The 22181-nt window shown below is 35.7% G+C and overlaps 1 protein-coding gene across 1 annotated transcript in view; it reads right to left on the bottom strand.

The window, feature by feature from the left end:
* SCP2 (sterol carrier protein 2) overlaps positions 1–22181 on the bottom strand; it is a 107487-nt gene that overhangs the window by 23473 nt on the left and 61833 nt on the right. The window contains exon 12 of the mRNA XM_019742794.2: positions 10997–11150. Coding sequence (XP_019598353.1) covers positions 10997–11150 — 154 coding nt within the window. The remainder of the gene's footprint in view (positions 1–10996; positions 11151–22181) is intronic.

The raw sequence follows: 22181 nt of genomic DNA, 5'->3' as shown, positions 1-22181 counted from the left end.
AGTGGAGGCAGTCTGCCAGTGGAGGTGGAGAGAAGGCAGCGGATTCAAAATCAATTTTGGAGATAGAATCCATAAGTCTTCCTGCTGGGAATGAGGGAGATCTAAGACAGAGGGGAAAGGGCAAGGATAATTCAGGTGTTTTGCTTGAATAACAGAGAATGGTAGTGTCATTTGATAAGAATGTGTAAGAGTACAGGAGATCAAGTTCCATTTTAGGCACAGTAAGTGTGAGATATTTGTGATACAAGAAGGCAGTTGGAAATGAGAGTCTAGAGCTCAGAGGAGAGGTCCAGGCTGGAGATACAATGGAGATCATCAGCAGCATAATGACAGTATTGAAATCCATGGGCACTGAGAAGCTCACCTTGGGAGAATTATAGAGAAAAACGAGAGCACAGGACAACACCCTATGGAACTCCATTATTTAGAGATCTGGGAGAGAAGGGGAAGCAGCGGCCAGTGATGCAAGAGGAAAACCAGTAGAGCATGGTGTCACACAAGCTGAGAGGGGAGGAAGAATCTGGAGGGAGGAGTAAACTACGTCAAATGCTGCCAAAGGTCAAGTACCTTCTGGCTTTGGCAACATGGAGAGTACAGGTGACTTTGACAAAAGCAACTTTAAGGAAGTGGTGAGAGGTAGATTATAGTGAATTAAAAAGTGAATAAGAGAGGGAATGAGGCAGTGTGGCTCTTTTGAGACATTACTTTTAGGGAAAGAGTGAAATGGAGTGGTCTCTGGAGGGGAGTGTAGTGCCAAGAAAAGTGTGTTTTTATTTTAAGATTAACATACTCAGCATGTTCGCCTGACGATGGCAGTGAACCAGGGAAAGGAGATACAAGAAGAGAAGTCCTGAGAATGTGACAGGGGATGAGATCTAGTGGCCTGTGACAGAAAGAGGAGGAGACTCAAGGAAAGGAAGAGGATCCAATGGGTACAATTCTAGATAGGCTTATAGGTCTTGGGATGGAAAATGAGGGAGCTTGGGTCTAATGGCTTCCAACATTTCACCAACATATAAGGCAAAGTAATCTGCTGAGAATGAGAGTAAAAGGGTGGGTATGGGAAGTCTAAGAAGTTGAAAAGTGAGCCTACCAGAGAAATCATATTAATATCATGAATGTGGATATTCATGAATGTGGATATTAGGTTGGAACCTACGCTCCAACCATGCTGAAATACATGCCGTTCTGAGCATGGAAGCTTCTTCATGCTTCTGTGCCTTTGCCAGTGCTGCTCCCTGTGTCTGGAATACCTCTTAGCAAATTCCATTTTAATCTCCAAGACCCAGGCCAGGAATTCCTTTATTGTGAAACCCTACAAATGTCAGCTTCTCAAGAGCAGATGCCACATCTTGCTTAAAAAAATAATCTTTGTATCCTCCATTCTTGGCACATAATAGGTATTTAGTAAATCGTGACTAAATGGAATGAAAATTACATTGAATTCTCCCTCACCTAAATCTTAATTTTGTCCTATTCCATTTAGAGCAGAATTACCTAATACATAATCCTCTCTGTCAAAAGTCTGAATAAGCAACCAAAAATCAAGTGGCCACAATTAGTCCTCCACAAGCCAATTTAATTTCATTTATGGTCCAGCTCTTTAGCTTTTAATGATCTTTCCTTTCTCCAAGCTTGCCACTTCCTAATTGTACATAATAAAATATTAACCGATACTAGTAGAACTTTTCAGTGTACAAAATATCTTGATAATTTGTGGGGCACAGTCCTGACAACAAGTTCCCACAGGTCACAGATATCTCTTTATCTTGCTAGTTTTGAAAAGCACTTCAAGCTAATGATGAACCAACTTTTTACTCATACTAGAAAAAAAAAGTTAATATGTAAAACATTTATCAATATTTTCTGAAAATCCCACATACCTTACAATTTATTTGATATGTGCCCTGCTCTAGGGGAACTGAATATAAATCAGGCAAACTCAGAAAAGGATGTTCCTCATGATTTCATTATATAAAGTTCTTTTAGTAGAAACTATATTCTGATTTTTTTTTTTTACCTTGGTTTATATACAAGTTTCCTGAAATAAACCTAGGACATAAAATATTGAGAGGGACTTTGAAGATTAATCATTTAGTGCATGAATTCCCTCTATGCTTCCTGAAAACTTTCATTCTAAGGCCTAGAATACAGGTACTGCTTCAACAAGGTCACAGATCTCAAGTACAGAGTGGCCAACACAACAGCAACTTTGAACTCAGATAGATGAAGGTCAGAATCTTGATTTCTGCCATTTAAAACTCTCTTTAGGTAAGTTGTTGTAACTCTGATCATGAATGTCCTCATCTGTAAACAAGGTGTAAGACCTATCATTTGGGGCTTTATGAGGATTGAACAAAGTACATATGAAGCACCAAGCAAGGTCCTGATACACACTAGGCCCTCAAAAACTGGCTCTTAAAAGAACCATTACAACTCAATGATAAAAAGACAAACAACCCAATTTTAAAATGGCCAAAAGATCTGAATAGATTATTTCTCCAAAGATATACAAATGGCCAGTAAGCAAATAAAAAGATGCTCAATATCACTAGCCATTACAGGAATGCAAATCAAAACCACAGTGAGATACGACTTCATACCCACTAGGAGCTAAAATAAAAAAAAGCAGACAATAAAAAGTATTAGTGAAGATGTGGACAAATTAGAATCCTCATAACAGAATATTATTCATCTATAAAAAGGAATAAAGTACAGGCATACTACGTTTCACTGCACTTTGGTCTACTGTGCTTCAGAAATTGCATTTTTTACAAATTGAAGGGTTGTGGCAAACTTGTATTGAGCAAATCTGCTGGTGCCATTTTTCCAACAGCATTTGTTCACTTCGTGTCTCTATGTCACATTTTGGTAATTCTCACAATATTTCAAACTTTTTCATTATTATTATATTTATTATGGTGATCTGTGATCAGTGATCTTTGGTGTTACTATTGTAATTGTTTTGGGGCACCATGAACTGTGTCCGTGTAAGATGGTGAACTTAATTGATAAATGTGTGTGTTCTGACTGTTCCACTAACCAGCCACTCCCCCATCTCTCTCCCTTTCCTCTGGCCTCCCTATTCTGAGACACAATATTGAAATTTGGCCAATTAATAACCCTACAATGGACTCCAAGTGTTCAAGTGAAAGGCAGAGTCACATGTCTCTCACTTATATCAAAAGCTAGAAACGATTAAGCTTAATGAGGAAGGCATGTCAAAAGCCAAGACAGGCGGAAAGAAAGGCCTCTTGTGCCAGTCAAGTTGTGAAAGCAAAGGAAAAGTTCTAGAAGGAAATTAAAAGTGCTACTCCAGTGAACACACAAATGATAAGAAAGTGAAACAGCCTGACTGCTGATATGAAGAGACGTAATGGTTTTGATAGAAGATCAAACTCGCCGTAACATTTCCTTCAGCCAAAGCCTAATCCAGGGCAAGGCCCCAACTCTCTTCAATTCTATGAAGGCTGAGAGACAAGAGGAAGCTGCAGAAGAAAAGCTGGAAGTTAGCAGAGGTTGGTTCATGAGGTTTAAGGAAAGAAGTTATCTCCACAACATGAAAGTACAAGGTGAAGCATCAAGTGCTGATGGGGAAGGTGAAGCAAGTTGTCCAGATCCAGCTAAGATAATTAATTAAACAGCAGATTTTCAATGGAGATGAAACAGCCTTATATTTATAAGAAGAGGCCATCTAGGACTTGCACAGCTAGAGAGAAGTCAAGGCCTGGCTTGAAAGCTTCAAAGGAAAAGCTGACTCTCTTGTTAGGGGTTAATGCAGCTGGTGATTTTTAAGTTAAAGCCAATGCTCATTTACCATTCCGAAGATCCTAGGGCCCTTAAGAATTACACTAAATCTTCTCTGCCTGTGCTTTATAAATGGAACAACAAAGGCCTGGATGACAGCAAATCTATTTATAACATGGTTTACTATTTTAAGCCCACTGTTGAGACCTACTGCTCAGAAAAAAAATTCCTTTCAAAACATTACTGCTCATTGACAATGCACCTGGTTACCCAAGAGTTCTGATGGAGATGTACAGTAAGATTGTTTTCATGACTTGTATTCTGAAAGAACATCCATTCTGCAGCCCATGGATCAATTCTGACTTTCAAGTCTTTTTAAGAAATACATTCTGTAAGGCCATAGCTGCCACAGAGATTCCTCTGATGGATCTGGGCAAAGGAAATTGAAAACGCTCTGGAAAGGATTCACCATTCTAGATGCCATTAAGAACATTCACGATTCATGGGAAGAGGTGAAAATATCAACATTAACAGGAGTTTGGAAGAAGTTGCTTCCAACCCTCGTGGATCACTTTGAGGGGTTCAAGACTTCAGTGGAGGAAGTAACTGCAGATGTGGAAATAGCAAGAGACCTAGAATTAGAAGTACAACCTGAAGTTGTGATTGAATCACTGCAATCTTATGATAAAATTTTAACAGATAAGGAGTTGCTTCTTATGCATGAGCAAAAAAAGTGGTTTCTTGAGATGGAATCTACTCCTGGTGAAGATGCTGTAAAGACTGTTGAAATGACAACAAAGGATTTAGAATATTACATAAAATTATTTGATAAAGCAGTGACAGGGTTTGACAGAACTGACTCCAATTTTGAAAGATGTTCTGTGTGTAAAATGCTATCAAACAGCATCACATGCCGCAAAGAAATCATTTGTGAAAGGAATAGTAAAGAGATGCAACAAACTTCATGTTGTCTTTTTTAAAGACATTGCCACAGGCCCCCCGTCTTCAGCAACCACCAACCTGATCAGTTAGCAGCCATCAACATTGAGGCACAACCTTCCCCTAGCAAAAAGATTATGACTTGCTGAAGGCTCGAATTACAACATTTTTTTTTAGCATAAAAGTATTTTTAAATTGAGGTATGTACATTCTTTTTTTTTTTTAGACAGAATGCTAATGCACACTTAACAGACTACAACATAGAGTATTTTAAATTAAGGTATATACATTTTTTTAGATATAATACTATTGCACACTTAATATACTACAGTAAGTGTAAACATGACTTTTATATGTACTAGGGAACCAAAAAATTCATTTGACTTGCTTTATTGTGATATTTTTATTGGGGTGGTCTAGAACAGAACGTGCAGTATCTCTGAGGTAAGCCTGTATTACATTCATTCCTATAACAAAAATGAAACTTGAAAACATTAAATGAAAGCAGCAGTCACAAAAGGCCACATATTATACGATTTATATGAAATGTCCAGAATAGGCAAATCCATAGAGACAAAGTAGATTAGTGGTTGCCAGAGCCAGCAAGGAAGGGGGCTAGGGAGTGACTGCTAATGGGTATGTGGTTTCTTTTTGAGGGATGAAAATGTTCTAAAATTGATTGGGGTGATGATTGCATAACTGTTATAAAAACAACTGTATTAGAAACAACTGAATGTACACTTAAAATGGGTGAATTGTGTGGCATGTGAATCATGTCTCCATAAAGCTGTCAAAATTAAAAAAAAATTTTTTTGTTATTCTTAGTGTTTAAGAAGAATATAGAATTCTACATTTTAATCACATCTCCATCCCAAAATCTCATGTTTCACCAGTTATCAGTTTGTTCTAATAGGAGACGATTGTGCAATGCACATAAGCACCAGCGAGTAAGGTTCATTTGCAATCAGCAACTCCCCTTGACCTCAGAGCAGGTACGTAGTCCCCTCATAAACAGAAATCCAGTCCAAAGAGCTGAACTGTGGGCCTCAATGAGTTAGATATGTTCTCCATTCTGAACTAAAAATTAAAGTTCATTTTTTCCAAAACCCTTGGTGATATTTATAATAAATAAAATCATTTTGAACGATTTAACCAGTGACAAAAACTAGAAAAACAGTAAAGAAAGGAAAACGCACAGGAAAATCAGAAGTCAACTGTTTATTGAGCAACTATAATGTGTGGCAAGTATTTTTTATTTGTTAATTTCCTAATCCCTGAAGTAAATATTTTCACTGTTTTCTAACTGAGGAGAAAGGTTAAGTCAACATGCCCAAAGCAGGTAATGTGATGGAAAAGCTGATGGGGTGCTCTTTCCACTGATCAACATTTCTTTTCTGATAATTCCAGTCTACAAAAAATTTAAAAAGACATTGCAGACAGATGACATTTAAGTAGTTTTATAATTTCTTCATTCTAACTGCTAACTGGTGGCTACCTAAGTATTGAGGCAGATATAAATCATGTAAGATTTTTGCATGTGGTCCTTAAATATCTCTTCTAAATGAAATTAAAATCATGTGTGTGTGTCCACAGTGTCTCCTGAGAAGGCCTAGAAGTAATAAAAATGAACACTAAGATAGCAACCACATTGTGGTTTCAAAATGCCATTCTTCACTAAAAAGAACCAGAGCTCCTGGGAGAAGTGGCTGATCTTAGGGTTGGGGCATGGAAAGTACAGGATGAGCCTGGAATATCTTCTTGAGCTAGAAAGTAAGTAACCACTAAAAAGAATCATCAGACAATACAGGAGTCGGCTAGAAGGGAGCCACTGTCCAAAGCAGGGACACTTTGAGTATCAAAAGAAATGATACTAATGAATTATAACCCACTGAATAAGAATTCACAAGTTCATATTGATATATTTATCAATAGATGAATATAGATAGAAATAAATTTTTAAATGGTGCAGAAGAGAAACTCTCCCTTACAGCAGAATGCCACTTAATAAATATAAGGAATGATGACTTTAGAAAAAAAATCGTCAGTGGTTGCTAAAATGAATGGGTAATGGGTAAAAGTTTGATGAGAAACAGGATATTTATATAATCTCAAAGCAGCTCATCACAAATTACTTACTAACTACAAAGGAACAAACAGTAAGTTTTCAGAGGAAAACATGGTATTAATAGACACCACCTTAACCAAGTGATCAAAGCTAAACATCACCACTATGGGACAACCAACACCAAGTGCTTGCAGATATGATGCGCTAAGGACACAACTGGTATTCAGAGGTATTCCTGCAAAACATGCATAATCTGAGTTTAATTATGAGGAAATGTCAGACAAATTCAAATTGAGGGATATTCTAGTCTTACAGAATGTACTTGTAGTCTTCAAAAAAGTCAAGGTCAAGAAATACAAAGAAAGGCTGAGGGATTGTTTCACATTAAAGGCAACTAAAGAGACATAGATAAATGCATTCAGGATCTTGGAATGGATCTGGACAAGGAGGAAATAAAGAAAGCTTACAGTATCTTTTATAAAGATATTATTGGGACAATTGTCGAACTATGAATATGTTCTTTGAATTAGGTAATAGTATTGTATAAATGTTAAATTTCCTGATTTTGTTAACTATACTGTGGTTAAGTAAGAGAATGTCCTTGTTTTTAGAAATGCACAGTGAAATATTTAGGGATAAAGGGGCATAATGTCTCCAATTTTCTCTCAAATATTTCAGAAAAATATGCATATATCTATAAATATATATAAAGAAAAAATAATTAAGCAAATGGGGCAAAATATAAACAATTAGTGAACATGAATACCAGGTATATGGGAGTTCTTCGTATTATTCTTAATTTTTTTCCTATATGTTTGAAGTTATGTCAAAAAAAGGGTTCTAATTAAAATGAAACTTAGAAAATGAAAAAAACTAATCACCTACAATCCCACCATTCCAACAAGTTTCCTATATTCATTTTTTCCATATTGCTTCTTCTTGTCCTTGTTTGTGAGCACACACACAGTTGCAATCATTACGTGGAGAAAATTTTTACTTCTAACTTTTAACTTCTCATATCACTTAGGCTTTTTACCTGCTGATTTAAACTTTCAAGCTAATTTAAATAATTTTCATTAAATAAAAAAACAGAGCAATCTAAATATGCCTCAACCAAGGAATGGATAAACTGTGGTATATCTATACAATGGAATACCAACTCAGCAATAAAAAGGGAACAAATTACTGATCCACACAATAACATAGATGAATCTCAAGTGCGATATGCTAGGTGAAAGAAAGGCCTTTTGATGCTATTCCCATGATATACTGGAAAGGGAAAACTATATGGGCAAAAACTAGATCAGTTGTTGCCAGGGGCTGCAGTGCAGTGAGGAAGGCTGGCTACAAAGATGAACAAGGAATTTTGAGGGGTGATGGAACTGTTCTGTATCTTGATTATGGTGGTAGTTACATGTCTGTGTATGTTTGTCAAAATGTGCAGAACTGTGCACTAAAAAGGGTGACTTCTACTGTATGTAAAATGTACCTTAATTTAAAAATCAAAAACACAAAGCAAAACAAAGTTGGGTTATAAAAATAAGTTTCATTTAACAGAGTACAGAATGCAAATCTATCCTCAGTCTGTATCATAAAAGCTCCCCACTTACATAAAACAAATAGGATGTTATAAAACAAAGTCAATACTCATATTCAAAACTAATCTAAATGAAAGAAAAGTTTGATTGTAAAATAAATGTAACTGATCATAGTACTTAAATATGACCTCTCCTCTTCATTTTCACAAGTCACTATTGCAGTACTAAACATTTTTAATCCACACAACTGCAACTGTCTCCTAAGGATTCTTGGCCTCTGGTCTCTCTACCATTCAATCAAAATAATGCCAGAATGATCTATCTAAAGGACAATACAATCACACAATCTTTTGTTAACACTCGTGTTCTGTAGGATAAGTTCCAAACTCCTGAGCACAGCATTTTAAGCATTTCAAAACCATGATCCAATCTACTGTTACAGCTGCATCTCCTGTCATCTACACACTACTGACTCTGCCCTCCTATCCAGGCACATACCAAAATAACCTACTCTCCACCCACACGGCACAACAATCACCAAACCTTGTATTTTCAAATATCTGTACAGGCCTGGAATGTCCCTCCTGTACCCTTCTGGCTGGGCAATGCTAGTCATTCCAGTTCAAATTTACCTTCTTCACAATAATTTCCTCTGGGCTTCTACAGCATTTTGAAAAAAGTAAGCTTGCCTTACCCATATACTCAGAGGATTATACTTGGGGACTTAAGCATGTAGCTGCTCCATCAAAGTTAGTTAAACGAGAAATTAAGCAAATCAGGTCACGTGCAATGGGCACCTTAAAATTACTTGGTTTACAACCAAACCACAACCTCATTTTAAAACTATATTTGCACCATCAGAGTTAGAATTGTCTTCCCAACTCTGGCCTCTGGAGTGAATTATGTTGTATTACTAAAACTATCACTAAAATATCTTTAATATTTCCAATCAATTTCTTATCATTAATATATCATCTGGATTTTTCATACTTATACCTTCCCAGAAACATCAACTATGGCTATTGTGAACAATTCTGTATCGCGATTATTTAGTCTCCTGAAAATAAAAGAACTATGAGAATTCCAGGTTTAAAATATAATTTATCACTTAAAATTCATAAACTTCTGAGAAAATTAGATAGCTACTTTAATATTCTGACTCTGGTAGCTCTTCATAGTTTGGCTTTTACCAAGGGTTTTCAACTCCAAATAGGAACTGGATGGAATTCCACAGGTCAGTACAGAACCAATGAATCACATTTAGGAAGAAACTTAAAATTCCTAGCTTAACATCTTTTTATTTAATTCAATAAACATTTACCCACTTTGAAAGATCTCCTCAGAGGGATGGGGAGAAGCTGGTTACAGTCTTAGGCCTCAAGGAGTTCATATAATAAAGGGAATAAAAACAAGCTAGATACACTACAACTAAACCAAAATTAAACAGGGACCCAAGAGGTACAAAATGCTGTGGATATTTAAAGGAAGATGGTACCTGAGATGAGCCTTTGAAGAAAGATAGAATTTACACAACAGAAATTATATTTCAGGCAGAGAAAGAAGAACGAAAGGACAGAGAACAGACTCCAGAGCTTCAAAACATAAAGATACAAAGGATTCTGTTAATGAAGTGTGTTGCATATCCTTTGTGGAACAAAAGTGTGAATAAATACCAAGAATTTCAGGAGAAAAAGGGAAGCCAATTAGTGTTGAAAGCTACAGCAGGGTTAAAGAGAGTAAGGGTGGAAAATAAAGACAAGGACATTTCACAATTTCATAATCAGACTACTGGTGGTGGCCTTACCTGACCTCAGTGGTGAAGTCAGAAACTAGACTGTAAGATATTTCAGCATGAAAAAAACAAAGATGGCTCAATATAAAAAGCGCATCATGAAGAAGAATTAAGTAAGGCAAGGAGATAGATTTTTTTAAAATACAGAAGACCTGCACATGCTTGCTGACAGAGACAAAGGAGCCAATGGAAAGGCAAAGATGGAAACATTCCAAAGCAAGAGGGTATACTTAGTTTTTGCAACAAAGTTATAGAAAGTTGTTGGAAAGCAAAGCCTGTAAAGAGGAAAGCTGGACCTAGGAAAAGAAGAGGGACTTTTTCCGCTCTAGGAAGAAGCACTTCCCAGAGAGAAGAGCAAGTTAGTTGAGGGATCATTAAAGGCCTGGAAAAGAAAGTGCTTTAGAGATTTGAGGAGAACAGGCCCTTGACAAGGACAGGAAGAAAATCAGCAAGAGAAATAAAACGGATTCTAGCAGCAGTGAGGGCTTAGCTGGATTCAGAATAAATTTGCTGAAAGCCAATCAGTTGTTTGACTTCCTCCAAACAACCTCAGACGCCTCGGAGACTATGGGGAGAAAGCAAATTGTAGAAAAGGAAATAAAAAAGTGACTTCCTAAATTAAAATTACTCAAGTTGGCAGGGCTGAGACAAGCACCCTGCCAGCTCCGGCTTCTAGCTCAGCTCTTTTTTGACTGTGCCACCTACTTTTTGAACAAAATTTTCCTAAGGCTGATTAAGTTTAAAAGTTAATGGTCAGTGTTAAAGTTTTAAAGCCATGCTACTAAAGCACTGTAATGAGATACTTATTCTTTGAGTACTAAGGCAATAAAATTAGGACTTTTGACATGTAAAACGTCACCAGCTGTGAAAAGTCAGAAGGATTCATTGCCGGACAAAACACAGAATGCCCCTTACCTGGCAGCTTCGGGAAAACCCATCTTGTAGAGCGTGACAACTACAGCTCCTCCAAGGCCTAAATTATGCTGCAGAGCAACCTTTGCACCAGGAACTTGTCTTTTCCCGGCTTCCCCTCTCAGCTGCCAGCAGAGCTCGGCGCACTGAGCCAGACCTAACAAATCGAACACAGAGCAGTCAGAGTCTGTCGGTTTAGAAAGTTGCTCAACAGCTTTCTCAAGCCAGACAAGTGCTAACATTTAATTGTGACTTTTAATGAAAGCATTTAATTAAGCCGAGACAATGTTTGCTTAAATATAACTTTTCTTAAAATCACTGATGGCTTTGCACCTAGTTTTCTTCCCCTAAGTAATCTCTGTATTTAGACAATATCCAGGCTTAAGAAATTCTCTGCACTCTAAATTTATCCCACCTGTCTGTCGTTTTCTGGCCATTTGAAAGAGAAAACACTGACTAGACAGTTCTCTAGCCCAGAGAAACGGCATAAAAATAATTAAATTTTACCATTTTTATGTATCAAAAGAAAATCTAGGATTTCATTTTCCCTAAAAAATTTAGTTGGTATGGGGAATTTTCCCATTATTTCCCCTAAATAGTTCCCAATAAGAATGAACTGTTCTCCAAACCTGTACATAGCTATTCATAAGAATAACTGGATTGACAAGAATAGCTTTTATCCCCTGGAAAATAAAATCAAAGATTCTTAGAGCTGAACAAAACGTAACCATGTAAGCACTGAGAAACTGTAATAGTAAGTAATTTGTGAATGGTCACAAAGCAGGCTAATTCCAGAGTTGAGATTAGAACATGTGTCTTCTCTGATTTCCATTTGTTTATCTTTCTACCAGACCAGCTATTCAAGGATAGCTGAGTTAAGAATGTTCTATCAGGATAGACTGGTTTCCTCCTCCTGGAGGCAGAGCTTCAGGGGTGTACTTACAATGTCTGTTCTTCCACCCACACACCCAATCACACCTTCTGATTCCTGATACCTGTGACACTGTCCTATATAAACCTCACCCTCAAGAAATTTAAATGCCACTTCTCATTTCCAAACAGTTTCTATATATTTACAGAATATATATCTTAAACACTTTTAAAACAGGGAACTTGACACCCTGTAATAATTTTATGAATTATGAACATTTTGAATATTAATTAGGAAGGTCATAGTGAATGATTTTATAATATATCCAGACTTCGGGGCAATCAATTTTACTAGAAATCTGCCATATAAAAAGCTTAAATATTTAATAAATATGTAACACAAAAAGGATTCAAACTGGTCTTATATACACATGGGTGGAGAAATACTGCTAGTTTTCTTTACAAAAGAATAAATATAGTTTACAAATATTTGAGAAAATATTCAACCTCACTTTGATCAAATCAAACAGCAAGATACCATTTTTAATCAACCAAATTGTAAGGATGTTTACAAATGGGACTAATCAGAGCTGGGGAGACAATGGTAAAATAGCCACTTCCATAAGGTACTGGTGAAAGTTCTAACCAGTACAACATCTTTGAAAAGTAATGTATAAAAATTATTAAGTGCCTTTAAAATGCCTTGAAAACCATTCTATGGAAATAATCAAGTGCAGCGGTTTAGAACAGGCCTCCCAAAAGGTGCCACTTTGGCATGTGAACTATTTTGAACTGAAGACAATCAAGACCCTGCACGCTCAGGAGAAACATTTACTTCTCCCTTAAAGATTTAAATTAGGGACCTTGCCCATAATAAAAGTTATCACCAAAAACAACTATTTTTTGACCTATCTACACATCAGGGCAAACTACTAATTACTGAACATCTGCTATTCTTATTGTCCTGCAATGACCTCTCTCCCCTCTGAAGGCCCAAGACACCTTACTCATCCTTAGCTCAGAATGTCATACATACCTCATTTTCCCTTTCTGTCTTTGAACCTCTCATGTATGTGAGGTCTCTGACTCTCTCATGTATGTGAAGCTCCCATGCATACATATGTAATTAAATTTGGTCATTTTCTCTTGTTAATGTGTTTCATAGATTTAATTATTAAATCTATATGTGGTACACTGAGATAAATCTCTACTCATAAACTGCCTAATTCACATATGGCAAAAAAAAAAAGGTGGAGAAGGAAATAAACATCCACATTATCAACTTATTTTCTTGTAATTTATTTGCTTTTGACAAAAAATGAGTATCTGTGGGAAAACAGTGATCGTTTGAGCTTTCTGGTTGTCTACCTTCAGAATAAACTGGTGTTTCTTATATTTCTAAAATCTAGATCTGTAAAGGGTAGAAGTCAAAAGTTGGCCTCAGAAATCCCTTGCAAAGAAGGCACGTCAGACAGTCATAAAAGCATAAACTATTTGAGCATATTTTTTAAAAAATGTTCCTTCCTTGGATAACTCCTGGCACTAAAATGAAAACCATGTTTTTCCTCTGCCTGGAAAAAAGAAACTATCAAACATGAATGTTATAAATTGTGGATGGGCATAGGAATGGGCATCCTGTCAAAGCAAGATATTCAAATAGCAACGCCTTTCTTATAGTCTCTTAAGAAGGGGAAAAAATGTTTTAAACCTCATTACATCATTTTACTACCATCTTGCTGCAAAAATTTCCTAACAAGATGGTCAATATTTTTATATAAAAACAATTAGCCTAGGACTCAGTTACATAGATAAATAGTCTGGTTGCTACTGAAAATAAACCATTCAAACATGTATCAAGGACTCCACTAAATACTGAATATTTAAATTCACAGTGTAATATACAGTGCTAATAAAGGTAAGTACTAAGTGCTGTGGAAGGAAAACCACAGAATGGAAACACTAACAAGGGTAACATCTTGAGATGTTACCTGAAGTCTTCCTTCTGCTTCCTCAAACCTATAACTCTTCCTATAACATTAAGACAGCCAAGTACAAAGAAGTCATAATTCAGCCTTAGTTTCAAATTAGACATCTAAAGGCCTTAGCATAAAATAACATAAAAAGGTATTCTATTATTGGAACCCAACTGTTTGAAAACAAAAAGGTTTGTTGAGTTTCAGAGGGCAAAAAGCTTTAATGGACTCAACATATAATGAAGGATGCGTATTTATGTAACAGCACTTTTTCCCTCCAAAAGTTATAAAATTATCAACCTAGAATGCTACCAAATGTAAAATACCATTCAAAAAACAAAATATAAAGACATTTTCAGACATATGAAGTTGAATTTGTCACATACTGCAACATCCACACTGTAAGAAATGTTAAAGGAAGTCCTTTAGGCAGAAGAAAAATGATAGCAGATGGAAATACGGATTTACACAAAGGAATGAAGAGCACTGGAAGTGGTAATTACATGAGTGAATACATATGTCTATTTCTTATTGTTTAAATCTCTTTAAAAGATACTGATTGTTGAAACAATAATAATAATTTATTGTGGGGCTTTATAACATATGTAAAAAAAAAACAAACAAAAAACTCACAACAGTATTATAAGACCCAACAGGAAAAATGAAGTATACTACTGTAAGGTTCTTTACTATTAGTGAAGTGGTATAATATCATTTGAAGATAGACTATAATAAAAAATAAAGATAAAATGGAGTCATAAAATAAACCCAAAATGTGGTTTAAAAAAAAGAAAAAGGGGAATGAAGAGCAGCTGGGACAAAAAGAACACAAATAGCCACACAGATTCAAATATTACCATATTAATAATCACATCAAATGTAAATGGTCTAAATACCCCAATTAAAGGCAGAGATTGTCAGAGTGGAGAGAGAAAAAAGCAAGACCCAACTAAATGCTGCCAATGTACTCTAAGTACAAAGTCACAAACAGTGAAAAGTAAAAAGATGGGAAAAAGTGTGGCAATATGGCAGAATAGAAAAAAAAAAAAAGATGGATAAAGATATACAATGTTAACACTAGTTAAAATCTGAGTGGCAATATTAAATCAGCCAAAGTAGATTTCAGAGCAAAGACTTGCCAGGGAAAGAAGGCTATTTCATATTGATAAAGGGGAGAATATAAAACTGTCTTTATTACAGTTTGATTGTCTATATAGAAAACCTGAAGGAGTTTTTAAAAAGCTGCTAGAATTAAGTGAGTTTTAGCAATGATGTAAGATGAATATTGAAAATTTTATTGTATTTTTACATACTAACAAGGACAAATTGAAATTGAAAAAATACCATTTACAGTAGCATCGAAACTATAAAATACTTAGGGATAAATCTGACAAAAGATGTGCAAGACCTGTACAGTGAGAACTATAATATATTCCTGAGAAAAGTTAAAGACCATATATATATGTATATATATACATATACACACACACACACATATATATACATATACACACATATACATACATACATATATACATATATACATATATACATATATATATATATATATACGTCATATTTGTTCATGGGTCGGAAGACTCACTATTATTCAGCTGTCAATTCTCCCCCAAATTATATTCTGCCTTGTATTATAATTATTTGTGTTTTTACAATATCTGCCTCTTCTATGCCTCCTGAGGGCCATGATTCCTGAGGGCCTTGTGTATCATAGCCCTAGTTGCCAAACCTGGCTGTGCATGAGAAGCTCTTGGAGGACTTTTTAAAAACATAGATTATTAGGATCATCCAGACCTAGGAATCAGAATTTCCAAGGGTATTCCAAAGGCAGGAATGTATACGAGTATTTTAAAAGCTACAGGAGATTCTATATCAGTAAACCCCATATTTGAGAACCAGTTACCTACAGCACCTAATGATAAGGTGAACACGTAAGCATTTGTTGAACTTTCATGGACTGAAAAATGGAAGATCAGGACCTAAATTAGGTTGAAGCCATACTGGAAAGGCACTAAATGTCAGGCTGAATTGGTACAAAAGGCCAAACTAAATAACCAACTTCTAGCTTCAAAGCAACTATCCCTTAGGAGAAGCTTTATCTCAAAGGCACTTTCACGCCCTTTCAGCAGGTCACAGACATTAGTGTGCATTTTCAGAGACAGTTAAGAATATGCTAAAGTCAAATTTTGCTTATTCATTTTAATCACGTGTTCAGTAAGTGTTGGACAATATATGTGAAAGCCCTTTAAAACCTGCAATAAAATATGATGATATTATTTGGGCACTAATTTGTTTTTTATCATACGACCATTGCAAAGTAAAACAAAATCAAACTCGGATTTAATGTTTTCTTTCTGATTGGAAAATCTAACAGGAATTCATATTTTTAAACTGACAGTGAACAAAAGAATATTCAATTCAAATGCTTAAATTTATCTTCTATTATGGGTATTGCTATGGCAGCTAGCTTTTTTTCATGCAGATCTGAACAAGTTAAAATCAGAAACCAATATCCTGGAACTTTAATTTTAAAGCAAATTCTCCAATACTGAGTTTCCACCACAGTAGCAATAGCTTACAATTAAACTAATACCATTTATAGAAGAAAACTTTACATCCTCACCACCCATCTTAACTCAGCATGTTTTGGAAGCACATACTCGACCATTTTCTGATTCTCTTAGGATCCTATTGCAGTTTGTTATACAAGTAACTAGGGCAAAAATATTTAAACTACTCAGAGCTGTCATTCTGAAATATTTTCCAGAAGTCTGAATTCTTTCTTGGACTACAACTAAATGGCCATGTGTCAGATTTACTTGAAATACATCCAAATCAAGTAAACATTTACTCTTCAATAATTCCTCATCCTTATTCAGACTACCAATCAAGTCATCAAGATTTATAAGTTTTTCCCCGAAAATGCTACACTACCACTAAACACTATCCCTCAAAGACTAAAGATAAGAGGAAAATTTGACTAACAGTGTAGACTCAAACAAATATTGGAAAGAGTTTTCAAAAGATAACTGTACAAGGTGTGAGTCTCTCGTCGAACTATTTTAAAAAATGGATAAATTTTCTCTTCCTGAGGTGTTTTAGGTTAGCTTTTTAGTGCCCAGGGGGAAAAAACACAGTATAATCTGCCAAGACTGGCAAAATTGTTTATATATGATACAAATAAAATCCAGTGTTGACAAGATTTTAGAAAAAGAGGCATTCTCATGTTCTGTTGTTAGGAATACACACTGATATAAACTTGTTTGAAGAAAATGTGGCCAAATATATGGTGATGGAAGGAGAACTGACTCTGGGTGATAAACACACAATGGAATTTATAGATGATGTAATACAGAATTGTACACCTGAAATCTATGTAACTTTACTAACAATTGTCATCCCAATAAACTTTAATTTAAAAAAAAAAAGAAAATTTGGCAATATCCACAATTTTTAAATATATACCAGCCTTTCACATAGTAAGTCCGCTGTTTGGAATTCATCCTATGGATATACTTGCAAAAGTACACAATGGCACAAGGATGTTTGCTGCAGCATTGTTTGTAATAACAAACTTCACAGAACCCATATGTCTACAGATAAGTGAATGACTAGGTAAATTTCTTATAGTGAGAATCTATGCAGGCAAGAAAAAGAATAAGGAATATCTATAAATGATAATATAAGATTTTTAAGATGTAAGTAAAAAAGCAATCTACAATGTGATAAATATATACATATACACACATACATACAGAAAGACTGTATAAACACACATATACATATGTATTTATAAAAGCATAACCATTTTTTGGAAAAATACAAAAGAAATATTAAAAAGGGTTGACTCTAAGGAATAGAACTAAGGGTAAAGGGGAAGAGAAAGACTTGTTAAAAATGTTAAAATTTGTTACCCAACTATAATATTAAAAAGCATATGATAACACTTTACAGAACTATCTGGAAGTTTTTTTATAAAGTTAAATATACATCTGCCCTATGACCCAGCAATTCCACTCTGAGTGATTTACGCAAGAGAAATGCAAAAGATTATGTCCATAAAAAGACTTGTACAAAGATGTTCATAGCAGCCTTATTATAATAGCCCCAAACAGGAAGAATTCAAATGTCCATTAACAGGAGAATGGATAACTAAACTCCATTATATTTAAATAATGGAATACTACTTAGCAATAAAAAAGAATGAACTACTGATACAAGAAAAATTTGGATGAATCTTACATTCTACAGAGTGAAAGAAGCCAGACACAAAAGAGTACATATACACACTACGTGATTCCATTTATATGAACTTCTAAGATCAGCCAATCTACCATGATAGAAGTAAAAAAATCTTAGCTTGGTTGTGGGGAAGGGGGTTGGAAGTGGGGAGAGGTGTTTGAGGGAAGCCAGGAATTTACTGGAAATAGACACAATGGAACTTTCTGGGGTGACAGAAATGTTCTACATCTTGTTTTGGCTGGTAGTTTCATGGATGTATATAATTGTCAAAATCAATCATCTATTTAAAGCTTACAATTCAATGGTTTTTAGTATGTTCATAGATATGTGCAATCATAACCACAATCAATTTTAGAGCAAATTTAGATATCTCATACTCTTTAGCTACCACTCAGCCACCTCCCCTAGTCCTAAGTAACTAATCCATTTTCTGTATAGATTTGCCTATTCTGGACATTTCACATAAATGGAATCATACAATATGTGGTCTTTGTGACTGCCTTCTTTCACTTAGCAAAATGTTTTCAAGGTTCATCTATATTGCAGAATATGTAGGTTACTTCATTTCTTTTATGACCAAAAAACACTCCATTGTATGAATATACCACATTTTGTTTAACCATTCATCAGCTGATGACAGACATCTGGGTTTTTTCCACCTTTGGGCTTGCTACTATAAACAATTGTATTTTTGTGAGAACTATGCATTTCATTACATGAAAATTATGCCTCAATTTTAAGAAAGAATATGGATTTGAAAAATCATATTGTTACTACAAAGCATGATTTCTGAGTATTTTAGTGGGTGGTAGGAGAAAAATATCTCAGAATGGCAAACAAGACAATTATAATAAAAACATGTCTTTCAGAGGAGTAAAAAAATATGTCAGTAAAAGCAACTAACTGAAATGTTGCATTCATCCCCTGAAGAAACAGAAGTTTCCTACCATGTTTCCCTGAAAATAAGACCTAACTGGAAAATCAGCTCTAGCATGATTTTTCAGAATGCCATTCCCCTGAACATAAACCCTAATGCGTCTTTTGGAGCAAAAATTAATATAACACCAGGTCTTATTTTCAGGGAAACACGGTATATGAAAGGGAGGAAGCTGTCTAAAAGGAGATTTTAAATCACTGTTCTCACTCAAACCGTGACTCTTTTAGGGCTTCAATTACCATACCACAGAAATATTTATTATCATCCTGACTTCTCTATGTCCCATTAGCAACAAAATCAACATTGACGTATGACCTAATTCTTTTGCAGTATAAAGGAAACTGTTTAGTCTATTTACGAAAGGCATAAAAATAGTTTTAAAATAATGTCTGTGTAGCATTGGGCACAATATCTATATAGAAATATTAATGCCTTGCGGCTGTCATACTAGTAGGAAAATTATTTACAAATTAAAGAATGTTGTTTTCCTGAAATGGTTATAAATTTTCATACTATGCAACAAACAAGGGCTTCATTACTAGCAATAAACGTTATGGCTTCCTTTTTGTAGAAACAGTAGGAGGAGAATGCTAGTAATTATTCTGTTCCTACTTTGTTTTGGGGACTCTGCTACATATTTATATACACATATTTCCTCAATTAACCCACAAAACAACCCTAAAAGGTAGATTTTATTCCCATTTTACAAAAGAAGAAAAAACAAACAAACAAACAAACAAAAAACTAGGATCAACAAAGCTATATAATGAAAAAAGTGAAGAGGCTAAGATCAAATCCAAAACTTCATTTATACACAACACATACTGGCAAAATGAGGTACATACCCTACCCCTCACTTTCCATTCACAGCCAATGGAACCAACAGTTAATTAATGGAATTAACTGTTGTTGCTACTTTCTCACTTCTAATTCTTTCCAAATTCCCATGTGTTTCCATGCAAAACATTTTGCTAAAATTGCTCCAAGTTTGCCAATGACTTGATAATAGTCAAAAACAAAGGATACATCTCACTCTTTGTTGACCCAACTCTTCTGGCCTGACCTCTTAATTTGGAAACACTCTCCTCTCTGGATAACTGACCATTTCTTCTCATTATCTTAAAGGTCTCTTCTTCTCCACCTACATCTTTAACATTTATACCCCCTAGGGTTTTATCCTTGATCTTTGTGCTGGATTTGCAAACATGATATTCCCCATAGTATTTCTTTCCTCTGATTAAGCTGCTCATTTAATAGCCTCAACAGATGGAATGAAAGAATGAACTCCTGGCCGACCCGGTGGCTCAGGTGGTTAGAGCTCCATGCTCCTAACTCCGAAGGCTGCCGGTTCGATTCCCACATGGGCCAGTGGGCTTTCAACCACAAGGCTGCCAGTTAGATTCCTCGACTCCCACAAGGGATGGTGGGCAGCGGGGCCCTGCAACTAAAATTGAACACGGCACCTTGAGCTGAGCTGCCGCTGAGCTCCCAGATGGCTCAGTTGGTTGGAGTGCATCCTCTCAACCACAAGATTGCCGGTTTCGACTCCCACAAGGGATGGTGGGCTGTGCCCCCTGCAACTAGCAATGGCAACTGGACCTGGAGCTGAGCTGCGCCCTCCACAACTGAGACTGAAAGGACAACAACTTGAAGCTGAATGGCACCCTCCACAACTAAGATTGAAAGGACAACTTGACTTGGAAAAAAGGCCTGGAAGTACACACTGTTCCTCAATAAAGTCCTGTTCCCCTTCCCCAATAAAATCTTAAAAAAATAATAATAATAACATGGACTGAATTAAAAAAAAAAAAAAATGAACTCCTGCTTAAAAAAGAATGAACTCCTGCTTATAGCATTCACTGGGGTTACCATGTATTCTGTCGCCCTGATGCAGTTGGTCTGATAGAAAGACTATAATGGTGCCAGCAACACTTTGTGAGGCTAGGGTAATAACCTCTAAAATAGGAAAATGCTCTGAATCAATGATGCTGTTTCTCCACAGCCAGGATACACAACTCTCCTGGGAATCAAAGGATGAAAAAATTGTGGCTCCCCTCACTATTATCCCTACAGAACCGCTAGCAAAATTTTTCCCTGCCATTCCAAAAACTTTGGACTTAGAAGTCTTAAACACAACAATGGTCCCACTGATCTGGAAGCAGAAGCTAGCACCCGGCCACTTTGGGCTCTGCATTATACAGAATAGACAAAGGAGGGGATTAACTGACTAGCGTGATGGATCCCGATTATCATGGGAATATTGGGTTGTTATCACATGAGGACAAAAAGGATTTGCCTGGAACCCAAAAGATAATATGGGGTGCCTCTTAGTATTCCACGTATTATAGTAAAAGTTAGCAAAACTTTGACTACGATAATTCCAAAGAAGCAGGACTGCTAATGGCACAGACTCTTCAGGAATGAAGCTTTGGGTTATACTACCAGGTAAGAAACTATGAATAAGGTGCTTGCTTGCTAAGGGCAAGAGAAATATGGAATGGGTAATGGAAGAAGGAATTGTAAACACCAGCTATAACCACCTATAAAGTTGCAGAAAACAAGACTTTATTTTCATTTTCTCTTCCATTATCTATCATCTAACATCAGTGCATATTAACAGAGATTAACTTTTTACAAAAAATACACTTAATTTTTTAGAGCAGTTTTAGGTTCACAGCAGAAAGTACAGCTAGTTCTCAGAGTCCCTGCCTTCACACATGTATAGCTTCCCGCACTACCAACATCCTACCTCAGGTGGGTACATTTATTACAACTGATGACCCTACAGTGACACATGATTACCACCCAAAGTCCACAGTTTACATTAGGGTTTACTCTTGGTGTTGTATATTCTATGAATGTATAGTAACATGTAGCTAATATTATAGCATCATAGAGCAGTTTCATTGCCTTAAAAATCTTCTGCCTATTCATCCCTCCTTCCCCTAATCCCCGATCTCTTTACTGTTTCCACAGTTTTGCTTATTCCAGAATGTTATATAATTGAAATTATACAGTATGTTGGCTTTTTAGATTGGCTACTTTCACAAAGAAATATGCATTTAAGGTCCCTCCATGTCTTTTGTTGTTTTTTAATTAAGGTATAATTGACATATAACAAAGTTTCAGGTGTACAACATAGTGATTT

Source organism: Rhinolophus sinicus, linkage group LG06, assembly GCF_036562045.2.
Source record: "Rhinolophus sinicus isolate RSC01 linkage group LG06, ASM3656204v1, whole genome shotgun sequence".
Classification (NCBI taxonomy): Eukaryota; Metazoa; Chordata; class Mammalia; order Chiroptera; family Rhinolophidae; genus Rhinolophus; species Rhinolophus sinicus.
Note: the sequence above shows the minus strand (reverse complement) of the source record. Positions and strands in the feature narration are given on the sequence as shown.